The sequence below is a fragment of the Gymnodraco acuticeps genome, unplaced genomic scaffold, assembly GCF_902827175.1.
Source record: "Gymnodraco acuticeps unplaced genomic scaffold, fGymAcu1.1, whole genome shotgun sequence".
Classification (NCBI taxonomy): Eukaryota; Metazoa; Chordata; class Actinopteri; order Perciformes; family Bathydraconidae; genus Gymnodraco; species Gymnodraco acuticeps.
In genome coordinates, this window is record NW_022992043.1 from 13,328 (window position 1) to 30,586 (window position 17,259).

The 17,259-nt window shown below is 41.0% G+C and overlaps 1 protein-coding gene across 2 annotated transcripts in view; it reads left to right on the forward strand.

Annotated features, from left to right (window-relative positions):
- LOC117536874 (receptor-type tyrosine-protein phosphatase zeta-like) overlaps positions 1-17,259 on the forward strand; it is a gene marked incomplete at its 5' end in the record, with an annotated part of 35,734 nt that overhangs the window by 12,958 nt on the left and 5,517 nt on the right. For both annotated transcript variants that reach the window (XM_034201960.1, XM_034201961.1), the window contains 8 exon segments: positions 7,903-8,038; positions 8,467-8,613; positions 9,427-9,520; positions 9,989-10,062; positions 11,148-11,273; positions 12,342-12,497; positions 12,859-13,001; positions 13,189-13,324. In XM_034201960.1, the coding sequence (XP_034057851.1) occupies positions 7,903-8,038; positions 8,467-8,613; positions 9,427-9,520; positions 9,989-10,062; positions 11,148-11,273; positions 12,342-12,497; positions 12,859-13,001; positions 13,189-13,324 (1,012 nt within the window).

Genomic DNA, 17,259 nt, shown 5'->3' on the forward strand with positions numbered 1-17,259 from the left:
GGACGCATCTTCCTGATGTTGTAAAGCGTGTATCTGCAGCAGCGATGTTTGCAGTGAAGGACAGGTTGTTATCTAGGGTCACACCCAGATTCCTTGCAGTCTGAGTCGGGGAAACAACAGAGGTGCCGATGTTGATTGTCAGGTCAAAAGTTGGACAATCTTTTCCCGGGAGGAAGAGCAGCTCAGTCTTGTCAAGGTTGAGCTTGAGGTGGTGAGCAGACATCCACTGAGAGATGTCAGCTAGACAAGCAGAGATGCGTGCGACGACCTGGGTCTCTGAGCGGGGAAAGGACAGAATTAATTGGGTGTCGTCAGCGTAGCAGTGGTAAGAAAAACCATGCGGGCTAATGACTGATCCGAGCGAGTTTGTGTACAGGGAAAAGAGGAGGGGACCAAGAACAGAGCCCTGAGGGACCCCTGTAGATAATTGACAAGGGTCGGACTCAGACCCTCTCCAAGTTAGGGTACGGTCTTTGAGGTATGAGGTGAGGAGGGAAAGTGCAGAGTCTGAAACTCCAAGTTTTTGGAGAGTGCGAAGGAGGATCTGATGATTCACCGTGTCGAATGCAGCAGACAGGTCCAACAGGATGATGACAGAGGAGAGGGATGCTGTTTTGGCAGTGTGCAGTTCCTCCGTGACAGCAATGAGAGCAGTTTCTGTGGAGTGACCTGCCTTGAAACCAGACTGGTGCGGATCCAGAAGGTTGTTCTGATGGAGTTAGCAGGAGAGTTGTCTAAAGACAGCGCGTTCAAGTGTTTTAGACAGGAACGGGAGGAGAGAGACAGGCCTGTAGTTTATAACATCAGACGGGTTGAGAGTGGGTTTCTTTAGGAGAGGGTTTACTCTTGCCTCCTTGAGACTGTTTGGAAAGTGACCAGAAGTTAGAGAAGTGTTGATGAAATGGGTGAGAAACGGTAGAATATCAGGAGCGATAGTCTGAAGGAGGTTTGAAGGGATAGGGTCCAGAGGACAGGTGGTAGGGCGGGCAGAGGTAATGAGGGTAAGAACCTCACTTGGAGAGAGAGGGGAAAAGGAGGTAAGTGTGTTGGTGGAAGGAGGGTCTGGTGACCCAGCGGTGAGTAAAGGTGAGTCAGAAAAAGAAGAGCGAATATCCTCAACCTTTTTTTCAAAGTGGGTAACAAAGTCGCTTGACAGAAGTGAGGAGGGGGGAGGGGCTTTGGGAGGGTCTAAGAGGGTGGAGAAGATGGAAAATAGTTTTTTGGGATTGGAATAGGAAGATTGGATCTTATCTTGAAAGAAAGTGCTTTTTGCCTGAGAGATCGAAGCAGAGAAAGAGGAGAGGAGAGCTTGATAGGTTAGGAGGTCGTCACGGTGTTTGGATTTCCACCGTTTCCGCTCTGCTGCCCTAAGGACGGTTCTATTAGCACGCAGTGCATCATTTAGCCAGGGAGCAGGAGGGGACTGACGAGCCTGCCGAGATGTGAGAGGACAGAGAGAGTCCAGAGTGGATGAGAGAGTAGAGAGGAGAGTTTCTGCAGCAGAGTTTGGAGGCAGGAGTTGGAACGAGTCCGAGGAAGGGAGGGCTGAGAGCACCGATGAGGCAAAGGTAGAGGGGGAGAGGGAACGAAGGTTACGGCGGACAAGTGCAGGATGAGAAGAGATTAGTTTGTTATGTTTGGAAAGGGGTAGAGAGAATGAAATGAAGAAGTGATCGGATGTGTGGAGCGGGTTTACAGAGAGGTTAGAAGTAGCGCAGTTCCTTGAGAATATGAGATCAAGGACATTGCCAGCTTTATGAGTCGGTGGGGACGGAGACAGTGAGAAAGCAAAGACGGTTAACAGAGATGTTAGTTCGTCTATCTTCCCCGTCTGGACGTTGAAGTCTCCGAGAAGTACAGCGGGAGGGCCAGTTTCAGGGATGTGTGAGAGGAGATTATCTAATTCCTCCAAGAAGTCCCCCAAGGCGCCTGGTGGCCGGTAGAGAACAACAATGGTTAATTGTATAGGATGGGTTACTGTGACGGCATGGAATTCAAAGGTGGAAGGAGTGAAGTTAGGTAGCTTGAAGAGGGAAAAGCTCCATTTGGGAGAGAGCAGGAGACCAGTGCCACCTCCTCTGCCAGTGGGTCTGGGTGTATGGGAGAAGGAATATGCAGTGGAGAGAGCTGCTGGGGTGGATGTGTTGGATGGAGTAATCCAGGTCTCAGTGAGAGCAAGGAAATCCAGAGACTGCAGGGAGGCGTAGCCAGAGATGAAGTCAGCCTTAGGAACAGCTGACTGGCAGTTCCACAGGCCACCTGAAACTAGATGTTGGATCTCAGTGGAGCACGTGGGATAGATGAGAGCAGGCCGGTTATTAGGAGATACACGGGGCCAGTGATAATTGCGAGAAGACACATGAACAGGAATGGAGAAAATACACATGATTATAGCATGAGGGGCTAGAAAACTAAAGAAAAGAGAAATAAGACACCAGCGGTAATTAGCTGAATCAGAGTAGGATTTGCCTCCTCTTTGCCTCCCTCGTGACTCCAGCAGGACTCCAATGTCTTTGTCAGTCTTACTCCCGCAGGACTCCAATGTCTTTGTCAGTCTTCGGCTGTCTGACGCTCCAGGAAAGAGCTACCTATAATGGACGCCTGATTGCTGAGTTCTCACAGCTGTGGGGCCACGCCCCTCTAATTAGTTAACTCTCTACAGCTGATTGGCGACAGCAGACTGGCCCTGCCTATATTGTAATGCAGGCTTGAGTGCCCCTACTGAGACCTGTGTAACAGGTTCACTTGAGCAGATCTGAGATTTAAAATCTCTCAAAAGCGCAGTTTTAGCTAATAACTACAGAACGATTATACAGAGTAGAATAAATGAAACAGAGAAGTCTAATTAAACAAGAATATAACTTACAGTGGTTGCTGCGTCAATAGGTATTGTCGTCACCCGGTCTAGATGCACACTGATGTCTTCTCTACATCAACATGTGTCCCCGGTGTGTCGGGGAACTCACGCAGGGTCAGAAAATAAAACCCTCTCTCTTTTCCTCCGTACCCAAATCTCTAAAAACGGGGAACAACCGAGCTGATCCAGATTTGCGTCCGATATGACGTAATATCTGAAATGTGGACCCACGGGCCAATCAGAAACGTTGCTATCAGAAACAATGCCCGTCTGTTTTGGACGTAATATGGTCGGTGTTTATATTAGCATCGCTAACACTCAGAGCTAACCTGTACTGGAGAGCATGTGTGTGAAGAAGCGGGAAGTAAAAAGGAACTCACCTTATGGTATAACCGGCAAGAGAGAAAGCCTTTGAGCTCCAAACTGTTTCAGAGATAATCCAGGGTGACGATCTGCAGAGCAGGAGAGTACAAAGCTTAGTTACTGTACTTAAGTACATCTATCTGGTATCAGTACTTTACTCCACTACTTGTTTTTCGACGACTTTTTACCATTGACTTCTTACATGTTGAACCCAAATACCTTGTAATTTCTACTTCTTACATGTTGAACCCAAATACCTGTGACTTTTCTACTTCTCCATGTTGAACACCAAATACATGTACTTTCTACTTCTTACATGTTGAACCCAAATACCTGTACTTTCTAATCTTCTTACATGTTTGAACACAAATAACCTGTACTTTCTACTTCTTACATGTTGAACTCAAATACCTGTACTTTCTACTTCTTACATGTTGAACACAAATTACCTGTACTTCTACATTCTTACATGTTGAACTCAAATACCTGTACTTTCTACTTCTTACATTTTTAACCCAACTACCTGTACTTTCTACTTCTTACATGTTGAACTCAAATACCTGTACTTTCTACTTCTTACATGTTGAACACAAATACCTGTACTTTCTACTTCTTACATGTTGAACTCAAATACCTGTACTTTCTACTTCTTACATGTTAACCAATACCTGTACTTTCCTTCTTACATGTGAACCAAATACCTGTACTTTCTACTTCTTACATGTGAACCCAAATACCTGTACTTTCTACTTCTTACATGTTGAACAAATACCTGTACTTTCTACTTCTTACATGTTGAACAAATACCTGTACTTTCTACTTCTTACATGTTGAACTCAAATACCTGTACTTTCTACTTCTTACATGTTGAACCAAATACCTGTACTTCTACTTCTTACATGTTGAACAAATACCTGTACTTTCTACTTCTTACATGTTGAACCAAATACCTGTACTTTCTATTTCACATGTTGAACCAAATACCTGTACTTTCTACTCTTACATGTTGAACCTCAAATACCTGTACTTTCTACTTCTTACATGTTGAACTCAAATACCTGTACTTTCTACTTCTACATGTTGAACTCAAATACTGTACTTTTACTTCTTACATGTTGAACTCAAATACCTGTACTTTCTACTTCTTACATGTTGAACACAAATACCTGTACTTTCTACTTCTTACATGTTGAACAAATACCTGTACTTTCTACTTCTTACATGTTGAACTCAAATACCTGTACTTTCTACTTCACATGTGAACCCAAATACCTGTACTTTCTACTTCTTACATGTTGAATCAAATACCTGTACTTTCTACTTCTTACATGTTGAACCAAATACCTGTACTTCTACTTCTTACATGTTGAACCAAATACCTGTACTTTCTACTTCTTACATGTTGAACTCAAATACCTGTACTTTCTACTTCTTACATGTTGAACTCAAATACCTGTACTTTCTACTTCTTACATGTTGAACTCAAATACCTGTACTTTCTACTTCTTACATGTGTGAACACAAATACCTGTACTTTCTACTTCTTACATGTTGAACCCAAATACCTGTACTTTCTACTTCTTACATGTTGAACCCAAATACCTGTACTTCTACTTCTTACATGTTGAACTCAAATACCAGTACTTTCTACTTCTTACATGTTGAACTCAAATACCTGTACTTTCTACTTCTTACATGTTGAACACAAATACCTGTACTTTCTACTTCTTACATGTTGAACTCAAATACCTGTACTTTCTACTTCTTACATGTTGAACTCAAATACCTGTACTTTCTACTTCTTACATGTTGAACACAAATACCTGTACTTTCTACTTCTTACATGTTGAACCCAATACATGTACTTTCTACTTCTTACATGTTGAACACAAATACCTGTACTTTCTACTTCTCACATGTTGAACCCAAATACCTGTACTTTCTACTTCTACATGTTGAACTCAAATACTTGTACTTTCTACTTCTTCACTGTGAACTCAAATCACCTGTACTTTCTACTTCTTACAGTTGAACACCAAATACCTGTACTTTCTACTTCTTACATGTTTGAACACAAATACGTACTTTCTACTTCTTACATGTTGAACCCAAATACCTTACTTTCTACTTCTTACATGTTGAACCCAAATTACCTGTACTTTCTACTTCTTACATGTTGAACTCAAATACCTGTACTTTCTACTTCTTACATGGTTGAACCAATACCTGTACTTTCTACTCTTACATGTTGAACTCAAATACCTGTACTTTCTACTTCTTACATGTTGAACTCAAATACCGTACTTTCTACTTCTTACATGTTGAACACAAATACCTGTACTTTCTACTTCTTACATGTTGAACCCAAATACCTGTTACTTTCTACTTCTACATGTTGAACCCAAATACCTGTACTTCTACTTCTTACATGTTTGAACCCAAATACCCTGTACTTTCTACTTCTACATGTTGAACTCAAATACCTGTACTTTCTACTTCTTACATGTTGAACCAAATACCTGTACTTTCTACTTCTTACATGTGAATCAAATACCTGTACTTTCTACTTCTTACATGTTGAACCAAATACCTGTACTTTCTACTTCTTACATGTTAACACAATACCTGTACTTTCTACTTCTTACATGTTGAACTCAAATACCTGTACTTTCTACTTCTTACATGTTGAACCAAATACCTGTACTTTCTACTTCTTACATGTTGAACCACAAATACCTGTACTTTCTACTTCTACATGTTGAACACAAATACCTGTACTTTCTACTTCTTACAGTTGAACACAAAATACCGTACTTTCTACTTCTTACATGTTGAACTCAAATACCTGTACTTTCTACTTCTACATGTTGAACACAAATACCTGTACTTTCTACTTCTTACATGTTGAACAAATACCTGTACTTTCTACTTCTTACATGTTGAACCAAATACCTGTACTTTCTACTTCTTACATGTGAACTCAAATACCTGTACTTTCTACTTTACATGTTGAACACAATACCTGTACTTTCTACTTCTACATGTTGAACCTCAAATACCTGTACTTTCTACTTCTTACATGTTGAACTCAAATACCTGTACTTTCTACTTCTGCCATGGAACCAAATACCTGTACTTTCTACTTCTTACATGTTGAACCCAAATACCTGTACTTTCTACTTCTTACATGTTGAACCAAATACCTGTACTTTCTACTTCTACATGTTGAACACAAATACCTGTACTTTCTACTTCTTACATGTTGAACCCAAATACCTGTACTTTCTACTTCTTACATGTTGAACACAAATACCTGTACTTTCTACTTCTACATGTTGAACCAAATACCTGTACTTTCTACTTCTTACATGTGAACACAAATACCTGTACTTTCTACTTCTTACATGTTGAACACAATACCTGTACTTTCTACTTCTTACATGTTGAACTCAAATACCTGTACTTTCTACTTCTTACATGTTGAACTCAAATACCTGTACTTTCTACTTCTTACATGTTGAACTCAAATACCTGTACTTTCTACTTCTTACATGTTGAACACAAATACCTGTAATTTCTACTTCTTACATGTTGAACCCAAATACCTGTACTTTCTACTTCTTACATGTTGAACCCAAATACCTGTACTTTCTACTTCTTACATGTTGAACTCAAATACCTGTACTTTCTACTTCTCACATGTTGAACACAAATACCTGTACTTTCTACTTCTTACATGTTGAACTCAAATACTTGTACTTTCTACTTCTCACATGTTGAACTCAAATACCTGTACTTTCTACTTCTCACATGTTGAACTCAAATACCTGTACTTTCTACTTCTCACATGTTGAACTCAAATACCTGTACTTTCTACTTCTTACATGTTGAACTCAAATACCTGTACTTTCTACTTCTCTCATTTTCCAAACAGCTGGTTCCTTTAGTCTGAATGTGTGTTTGGTGCGTGATCATTATTCTTTAGAGTCATTGCGTGCCTATTGATTTGAACACGATCCGTGTATCCATCATTTCCTGGTCTTCTCTAAAGAAGAGGGACCAATGGAAACGTTGTCATGTTGCCGTTGTTCAGCATGGAAACATTCATTCGCTAACAATGACATTATTGTTCTATTAATATAAAGGGAGGTCAGGTAGTCTTTAAAGCAGCTGATAGCTATGGGTACTTTTTACTGAAGTACATTTCAAAGCCTCTTTACTTTCACTTGAGTAAAGAAGTTTAGTCAGTACTTCTACGTTCACCAGAGTCTTTTTAAACACGAGTATCTGTACTTCTACTTGAGTAAAGGATGTGTGACTTCCGGCGCAGACTGAAAACTCATCTCTTTCGACTCCACTTCGAGCGATATAATTACTAACAAAGCACTTATATACTAATAAAGGACTGGCTTATCTAAAGCCAGTTGAGTAGCACTTGAAATGTTTGGCTCTATGAAACCTGATGTACTTATATGATTCTGTTTTCTTCAAGGTTGTATCTTCCTGGTCGAATGTAGTTATTGTAAGTCGCTTTGGATAAAAGCGTCAGCTAAATGCAATGTAATGTGTGTACTTTTGCCATCTCTGACGATCGGCGTGAATTAGACATTCTTCTCCTCACGTCTGTAAATCCTGGACTCAACTTGTTCTGTTCTCTGGTTCTTCTCTCTGGTTCTGTGCAGTGCTGGTGTCGGTCGGACAGGAACGTACGTGGTTCTGGACAGCCTGCTGAAGCAGATAAAAGACGAACGCAGCGTCAACATCACCGGCTTCCTCAAACACATCCGCACACAGAGGAACTACCTGGTGCAGACAGAGGTCAGAGGTTATTTCCACACACACACACACACACACACACACACACACACACACACACACACACACACACACACAATTAATTAATTTAAGTTACAATTATATTGTAACTATGCAATTTAGATTACCATTTCCAAATAAATATACAATGCTCCTGGTTTCCACTTATCACACTTAAAGGTCCCAGGTCATGGCCATTTCTACTGATCATAATTCCATTGTTGAGGTCTACTAGATTTATATTGTGCAATTTTCCAAACTTGTATTGGTTTCCCATACAGCATCTCTGTGAGGTGCTGTATGAGGCAAACAGATGGTAAGCGACAAAAAGAATGTAATGTTAAAAAAAACCTTACCATACCCCTCTGAAACGTAGGACGTAGACGTGTCAGTGTATTTAACCTCAGCACCACCGTACATCCTCTCTAAAGGAGCAGTATGTTTTCATCCACGACGCCCTGGTGGAGGCCGTCCTCTCCGGAGAGACGGAGGTTTTGGCGTCTCACCTGCACAGGTACATGGACGAGCTGCTGACCCCGGGACCTGCAGGGAGGACACGTCTGGACAAACAGTTCAAGGTCAGCTTTACTTCAAGATAATTTCATTAGGACCACTGTTGACGTTTTATCTTGTTCTGTATTTATTTTAAAGGTCTCCTATCATGCAAAATGCAGTTTCTTATGTCTTTTATACATCAACATGTGTCCCCGGTGAGTCGGGGAACTCATGCAGCGTCAGGAAATAAAACCCTCTCTCTTTTCCTCCGTACCCAAATCTCTAAAAACGGGGAACTACGGAGCTGATCCAGATTTGCGTCCGATATGACGTAATATCTGAAATGTGGACCCACGGCCCAATCAGAAACGTTGCTATCAGAAACAATGCCCGTCTGTTTTGGACGTAATATGGTCGGTGTTTACATTAGCATCGCTAACACTCAGAGCTAACCTGTACTGGAGAGCATGTGTGTGAAGAAGCAGGAAGTAAAAAGGAACTCACCTTGTGGTATAACCGGCAAGAGAGAAAGCCTTTGAGCTCCATACTGTTTCAGAGAGAATCCTTGATGTGGTTTGGAACATGATATGGTGTTTCATCACGGCAGCATTTAGCCAGAGCTCACAGTGTGCCTGCATGCTCAAAAGTGGGCGGGGCCTCGTAGCTACTGACCCAGAATCAGCGTTTCTCTAACAGGGCTGGAATAGAGGGATATGAGGGATTTCTAAAATGCACGATCTTTTTGGTATTTTGAGCAAAACACTTCATAGACATGTTTTTTAAATATTGATATTTATCTGAGACCCATAATATAGGTCTAAAATAGCATGATAGGAGATCGATCTTTAACATTTCATCATAAAGACTCAGTAATGTTATTTTGTGTGTGTTTTCAGCTGGTGTGTCACTCCGCAGTGAAGCAGTGTGACTTCTCTGCAGCGCTGCAGGACTTCAACCGCTGCAAGAACAGGAGCTGCTCTGTGGTTCCTGGTGAGTCCAACATGCATTTAAACAGCAGACATGACTTAGGCTAATAAAACATGAATATCACAGGAACATGAATACATGAATGAGATGGGAATAGTTCAATTAAAGGCAGCGACAAACAGAAAAGTCTTCAGCCTGGATTTAAGAGTAGTCAGAGTCGCAGCGGACCGGCAGGTTTCTGGGAGTTTGTTCCAGATGTTTGGAAATACCCCTCACCAGATTCTCTCATTCCTCTACCCCTAGTCTTCCTGTGAAAATATAGTTATTTTGACACTTTTCTAACCTTTTTATATTCCTTTCCTCCTTCTCTTTCATCCATTTTGAATCCCCAGACAACACATGTTCCTCTCTTCCTGTAACCCGAACCCATCTCTGACCTTTAAACCACTTTCCTTGACTTCCCTCATGAGTCTTTGGCCTTTAAACCACTTGTACTCGTGTATGTGACTCTGAAACGTTTGTCCTTCCCAGTTGAGAGGTCACGAGTGCGCCTGTCCACGTTGGCTGGAGAAACATCGGACTACATTAATGCTTCGTACATCACAGTAAGAATAAACCCACTCTGAATCAAACGCTGCTCCAAAAACAAGTTAAACAATAATGAAAACAAGCTGTTTTCACTTGAAATAAGTTCAAAGATCTGCCAGTAGAACAAGTGAACATGTGCTTGGTTAGATCTCTTGAAATAAGAACGGATATTTAAATAAATCAGATCTTGTAATCATCTGGAGAACTCATTTTGAACTATATTCCACCAGAATCAGAATCCACAAATGCTCCAAAGTGTTCTGTGTTCTGATGTCAGTTGGTGATTTTCTAATAAATATGTAAACAGATATGTCTCACCTGAGATACAACTCAAAATACGATGTTCTGACTGAACAAGATGATGCATTGTCTAAAAACAAGACCCGATATCTCACTGCAGAGTTACTTCTGAACTTATTATGTCTTATATATCAGGAGTAGAGACATATTCTGACTAGATATTAGACACATATACGTTTGAAACAGCCTTCCTGTCTCTTAAGACGGAAACAAAAGTGTTTCCTAAGAAGTTGTTGTACTGATTCTTTACCAGTAGCTATAAAATGTGTTTCTTATGGATTTGATTGGTTGCAATATTGGCACCAGTACTTTGTCAGACCTGCAGAGATGGAAAAGGTACTCAGATTCAAGTAGGAGTACAACAAAAACAACATAATTGACCTAAAAGTACCACATATAAAAGTACTCATCGCGCAGAATGGTCAATTTTCCGAATGATATAATCTAATAAGTGATAAATGCATGTTTTCATCATCTTAAGTTTGCAGCTTGTAAAAGTAGAGCTTAATGTAATGACTTGTTATACTTCCAGGTGTCTTCTTCATTATTTTTGTATTGATCATTTGAACCTGCAGTATCTAAGGTTGTCAGATAAATGCGGAAGAGTAAAAAGCACTTCTTATAGTAGAAGTACAACAACTTGTAAAGTACGAGCTCTCCAACCTTTTAATGAGGTACAGTACCTGGTCCTTACTTTATTTCCACTATGAAGACATTTGACAGTGAACAGTAGACAGAAATGAAATGTCTTCATTAAACTCCATAAAAGTGACACAAATAAAGCGTGACTCTCGTCCTGCAGGGTTACAGGCAGAGCAGCGAGTTCATCATTACCCAGAATCCCTTGCCTGACACCATAAAGGACTTCTGGAGGATGATTTGGGATCACAACGCCCCGGTCATCGTGTCCCTGCCGGGGGCGGGCCAGGTGAGGAAGAAGGATTTTTCAGCTGTATTCAAAGTCTTTAAATCTAAACAGGAAGAGTTAAGCAGTACGTTTTGGGAAATGCATCTCTTATTGTTTCACTTATGCACTTTATTCATGCCAATGTATTATATTGAATTATCGTTTTAAAGCAAGATGTTCAGTTAGGACAGTCAGGGAGTGCCTAGCGTAGCGTAGCGTAGCGTAGCACAGCTTGGCATAAAGACTTGGAGAAGGAGGGAAAAGTTAGATTGGTTTTGTTCAGATTAAACAAATATGCCTCTAACTTTCACCAAATATACAATTGTATTACTACAATACTGTAACGCTACCTGGTACAAGTGTTTGTCAACAGCTTTAAAATCAAAACTGCTCCACCTGGTAAAAATCTGCTCAAAGATTGTTGGTCACCCTGTCGGAGACTTTCTGACTCAGCAGACCATAACAACCTGAGAGGCTCCAACAGCATCATCTGGGACCCAAAGCATGCTCTGAGCAGAGAATCTGAACTGCTATCATCTAATGGAGATTCAATAAAGTCAGCCTGAAGCATCCTTTGTGCTCCAGTCAGTCCTCTCAGTGAACACAGAGCTGAGTCCAGATCAGACGCACGCTGAAGGCTCTTTGAGCAGCTTTCCTCTCACTGATCCTGCCGTTATGTTAAATGATGATGCAAGGAGCATTTCAGACTTGATCTGACCATTAAAGTTTTATCGTATCGTATTAAAATAAATTTAGAAAATAGTGGCAGATTTAGTCAAAAACACAAGTTTAGGTTGAATAGTGATAGTTTAGTATTTAAGGGCGGACTGAGATTAAGGGTCGCGTCCTCCCTGAGCTTCGGATCAGCTGCAAAATATAAAATGCGTTTAGTTTTAATAACACGTTTATAAATACTCAAAAAATAAATACAATATGATTTACTATGACTTTTTTTCACAAAATATACCATAAATGCTTTTGATATACTGACTTTTCTTCAGACATACTATGCGTTTCTTTCTAACCTGGAGTGTGTTTGTGGTTGGATTACAGTTGAATCTGACTGTCTGTTGTTGTTGTTGTTGTTAGACGGAGGCGGATGTGGAGCAGAGTGCCATCTGGCCCCGTAAAGGAGCCCCGATCAGCTACCAGATGTTCACGGTCTCCCAGAGGAGTGAGAACAACATCTGTCTGACCAACGAAGACATGCTGGTGGTGCGGGAGTTCGTCCTGGAAGCAACTCAGGTTAGTTCCTGTAGGGTTTTCAGTTCTGAGCAGGATTAGCTGAAAAGAGTCCAGGAAGCTTATTTACAAGTTAACAGCGTTTAATTAAACAATGATACAATGAAATTGCAAAATGGCGGCTCTCTCCACTGGATGGACCTCCTTGGCTGGGAAAGAGACTGGCTAACAGCTGGCTTCTCATTTTATCAACCATAGTCTTCTCCTATTGGCTTAGCGTTGACGGGCCCATACCTCTGTACTTCTACTTGAGTAAAGAAGTTTAGTCAGTACTTCTACTTTTACCAGAGTATTTTCAAACACGAGTATCTGTACTTCTACTTGAGTAAAGGATGTGTGTACTTTTGCCACCTCTGCTGGACAGGATGACTTCGCTCTGGAGGTGAAACATTACAGCGCCTCCTGCTGGCCGAACCCTGACAGTCCCATCAGCAACACCTTCGAACTCCTGAAGCTGGTGAGAGAGGAGAACGCCGCCAAGGACGGACCCACCGTGGTGCACGATGAGTGAGTACAATATCATTTAACAGGTTTTTAATGCTCTGATATTTATAATATATAATATAAACTTGATTTGTATAGCAGCTTTCATGCACAAAGCAGCCTGATGGCTCCAGGCGCAAAGGGTCAGGATCAGTACTCATGGTCATATGTTGTGTTCTGACTGAAGATATCTGTGTTTCTTTCCCCTCAGTGTGGGAGGAGTCACAGCCGGGACGTTCTGCACTCTGTCCTCTCTGGTTCAGCAGATGGAGGTCGAAGGGTCGCTCGACGTCTTCCAGGCCGCCAAGCTGACAAACCTCATGAGACCGGGGATCTTCAGCGACGTGGTGAGGATACTGTCGTTCTCACAATACACTGAAGTTAGACTACTGTCTGTCTCATAATATGCTGACGATAAACTGATGTCTGTTTGAAACTTTCATAGAGTAACTATCTTAACGGGGCTTTATGCTGCTAATTTTCTACTTTAAAAGAGTCCCTCTCCTGCTGATGTTCAGGTTCATATCAGTATGTAGTGTCTCTACTTTAAAGAGTCCTCTCACCGCTGATGTTCAGGTGTATATCAGTATGTAGTGTCTCTACTTTAAAGAGTCCTCTCCTGCTGATGTTCAGGTGTATATCAGTATGTAGTGTCTCTACTTTAAAGAGTCCTCTCCTGCTGATGTCAGGTGTATATCAGTATGTAGTGTCTCTACTTTAAAGAGTCCTCTCCTGCTGATGTTCAGTGTATATCAGTATGTAGTGTCTCTACTTTAAAGAGTCCTCTCCTGCTGATGTTCAGGTGTATATCAGTATGTAGTGTCTCTAATTTAAGAGTCCTCTCCTCTGATGTTCAGGTGTATATTAGTATGTAGTGTCTCTACTTTAAAGAGTCCTCTCCTGCTGATGTTCAGGTGTATATCAGTATGTAGTGTCTCTACTTTAAAGAGTCCTCTCCTGCTGATGTTCAGATGTATATCAGTATGTAGTGTCTCTACTTTAAAGAGTCCTCTCCTGCTGATGTTCAGATGTATATCAGTATGTAGTGTCTCTACTTTAAAGAGTCCTCTCCTGCTGATGTTCAGGTGTATATCAGTATGTAGTGTCTCTACTTTAAAGAGTCCTCTCCTGCTGAGTTCAGGTGTATATCAGTATGTAGTGTCTCTACTTTAAAGAGTCCTCTCCTGCTGATGTTCAGGTGTATATCAGTATGTAGTGTCTCTACTTTAAAGAGTCCTCTCCTGCTGATGTTCAGGTGTATATCAGTATGTAGTGGTCTCTACTTTAAAGAGTCCTCTCCTGCTGATGTTCAGGTGTATATCAGTATGTAGTGTCTCTACTTAAAGAGTCCTCTCCTGCTGATGTTCAGGTGTATATCAGTATGTAGTGTCTCTACTTTAAAGAGTCCTCTCCTGCTGATGTTCAGGTGTATATCAGTATGTAGTGTCTCTACTTTAAAGAGTCCTCTCCTGCTGATGTTCAGGTGTATATCAGTATGTAGTGTCTCTACTTTAAAGAGTCCTCTCCTGCTGATGTTCAGGTGTATATCAGTATGTAGTGTCTCTACTTTAAAGAGTCCTCTCCTGCTGATGTTCAGGTGTATATCAGTATGTAGTGTCTTCTACTTTAAAGAGTCCTCTCCTGCTGATGTTCAGGTGTATATCAGTATGTAGTGTCTCTACTTTAAAGAGTCCTCTCCTGCTGATGTTCAGGTGTATATCAGTATGTAGTGTCTCTACTTTAAAGAGTCCTCTCCTGCTGATGTTCAGGTGTATATCAGTATGTAGTGTCTCTACTTTAAGAGTCCTCTCCTGCTGATGTTCAGGTGTATATCAGTATGTAGTGTCTCTACTTTAAAGAGTCCTCTCCTGCTGATGTTCAGGTGTATATCAGTATGTAGTGTCTCTACTTTAAAGAGTCCTCTCCTGCTGATGTTCAGGTGGTATATCAGTATGTAGTGTCTCTACTTTAAAGAGTCCTCTCCTGCTGATGTTCAGGTGTATATCAGTATGTAGTGTCTCTACTTTAAAGAGTCCTCTCCTGCTGATGTCAGGTGTATATCAGTATGTAGTGTCTCTACTTTAAAGAGTCCTCTCCTGCTGATGTTCAGGTGTATATCAGTATGTAGTGTCTCTACTTTAAAGAGTCCTCTCCTGCTGATGTTCAGTGTATATCAGTATGTAGTGTCTCTACTTTAAAGAGTCTCTCCTGCTGATGTTCAGGTGTATATCAGTATGTAGTGTCTCTACTTTAAAGAGTCCTCTCCTGCTGATGTTCAGGTGTATATCAGTATGTAGTGTCTCTACTTTAAGAGTCCTCTCCTGCTGATGTTCAGGTGTATATCAGTATGTAGTGTCTCTACTTTAAAGAGTCCTCTCCTGCTGATGTTCAGGTGTATATCAGTATGTAGTGTCTCTACTTTAAAGAGTCCTCTCCTGCTGATGTTCAGGTGTATATCAGTATGTAGTGTCTCTACTTTAAAGAGTCCTCTCCTGCTGATGTTCAGGTGTATATCAGTATGTAGTGTCTCTACTTTAAAGAGTCCTCTCCTGCTGATGTTCAGGTGTATATCAGTATGTAGTGTCTCTACTTTAAAGAGTCCTCTCCTGCTGATGTTCAGGTGTATATCAGTATGTAGTGTCTCTACTTTAAAGAGTCCTCTCCTGCTGATGTTCAGGGTGTATATCAGTATGTAGTGTTCTCTACTTTAAAGAGTCCTCTCCTGCTGATGTTCAGGTGTATATCAGTATGTAGTGTCTCTACTTTAAAGAGTCCTCTCCTGCTGATGTCAGGTGTATATCAGTATGTAGTGTCTCTACTTTAAAGAGTCCTCTCCTGCTGATGTTCAGGTGTATATCAGTATGTAGTGTCTCTACTTTAAAGAGTCCTCTCCTGCTGATGTTCAGGTGTATATCAGTATGTAGTGTCTCTACTTTAAAGAGTCCTCTCCTGCTGATGTTCAGGTGTATATCAGTATGTAGTGTCTCTACTTTAAAGAGTCCTCTCCTGCTGATGTTCAGGTGTATATCAGTATGTAGTGTCTCTACTTTAAAGAGTCCTCTCCTGCTGATGTTCAGGTGTATATCAGTATGTAGTGTCTCTACTTTAAAGAGTCCTCTCCTGCTGATGTTCAGGTGTATATCAGTATGTAGTGTCTCTACTTTAAAGAGTCCTCTCCTGCTGATGTTCAGGTGTATATCAGTATGTAGTGTCTCTACTTTAAAGAGTCCTCTCCTGCTGATGTTCAGGTGTATATCAGTATGTAGTGTCTCTACTTTAAAGAGTCCTCTCCTGCTGATGTTCAGGTGTATATCAGTATGTAGTGTCTCTACTTTAAAGAGTCCTCTCCTGCTGATGTTCAGGTGTATATCAGTATTAGTGTCTCTACTTTAAAGAGTCCTCTCCTGCTGATGTTCAGGTGTATATCAGTATGTAGTGTCTCTACTTTAAAGAGTCCTCTCCTGCTGATGTTCAGGTGTATATCAGTATGTAGTGTCTCTACTTTAAAGAGTCCTCTCCTGCTGATGTTCAGGTGTATATCAGTATGTAGTGTCTCTACTTTAAAGAGTCCTCTCCTGCTGATGTTCAGGTGTATATCAGTATGTAGTGTCTCTACTTTAAAGAGTCCTCTCCTGCTGATGTTCAGGTGTATATCAGTATGTAGTGTCTCTACTTTAAAGATTCCTCTCCTGCTGATGTTCAGGGTGTATATCAGTATGTAGTGTCTCTACTTTAAAGAGTCCTCTCCTGCTGATGTTCAGGTGTATATCAGTATGTAGTGTCTCTACTTTAAAAGAGTCCTCTCCTGCTGATGTTCAGGTGTATATCAGTATGTAGTGTCTCTACTTTAAAGAGTCCTCTCCTGCTGATGTTCAGGTGTATATCAGTATGTAGTGTCTCTACTTTAAAGAGTCCTCTCCTGCTGATGTTCAGGTGTATATCAGTATGTAGTGTCTCTACTTTAAAGAGTCCTCTCCTGCTGATGTTCAGGTGTATATCAGTATGTAGTGTCTCTACTTTAAAGAGTCCTCTCCTGCTGATGTTCAGGTGTATATCAGTATGTAGTGTCTCTACTTTAAAGAGTCCTCTCCTGCTGATGTTCAGGTGTATATCAGTATGTAGTGTCTCTACTTTAAAGAGTCCTCTCCTGCTGATGTTCAGGTGTATATCAGTATGTAGTGTCTCTACTTTAAAGAGTCCCTCTCCTGCTGATGGTTCAGGTGTATATCAGTATGTAGTGTCTCTACTTTAAAGAGTCCTCTCCTGCTGATGTTCAGGTGTA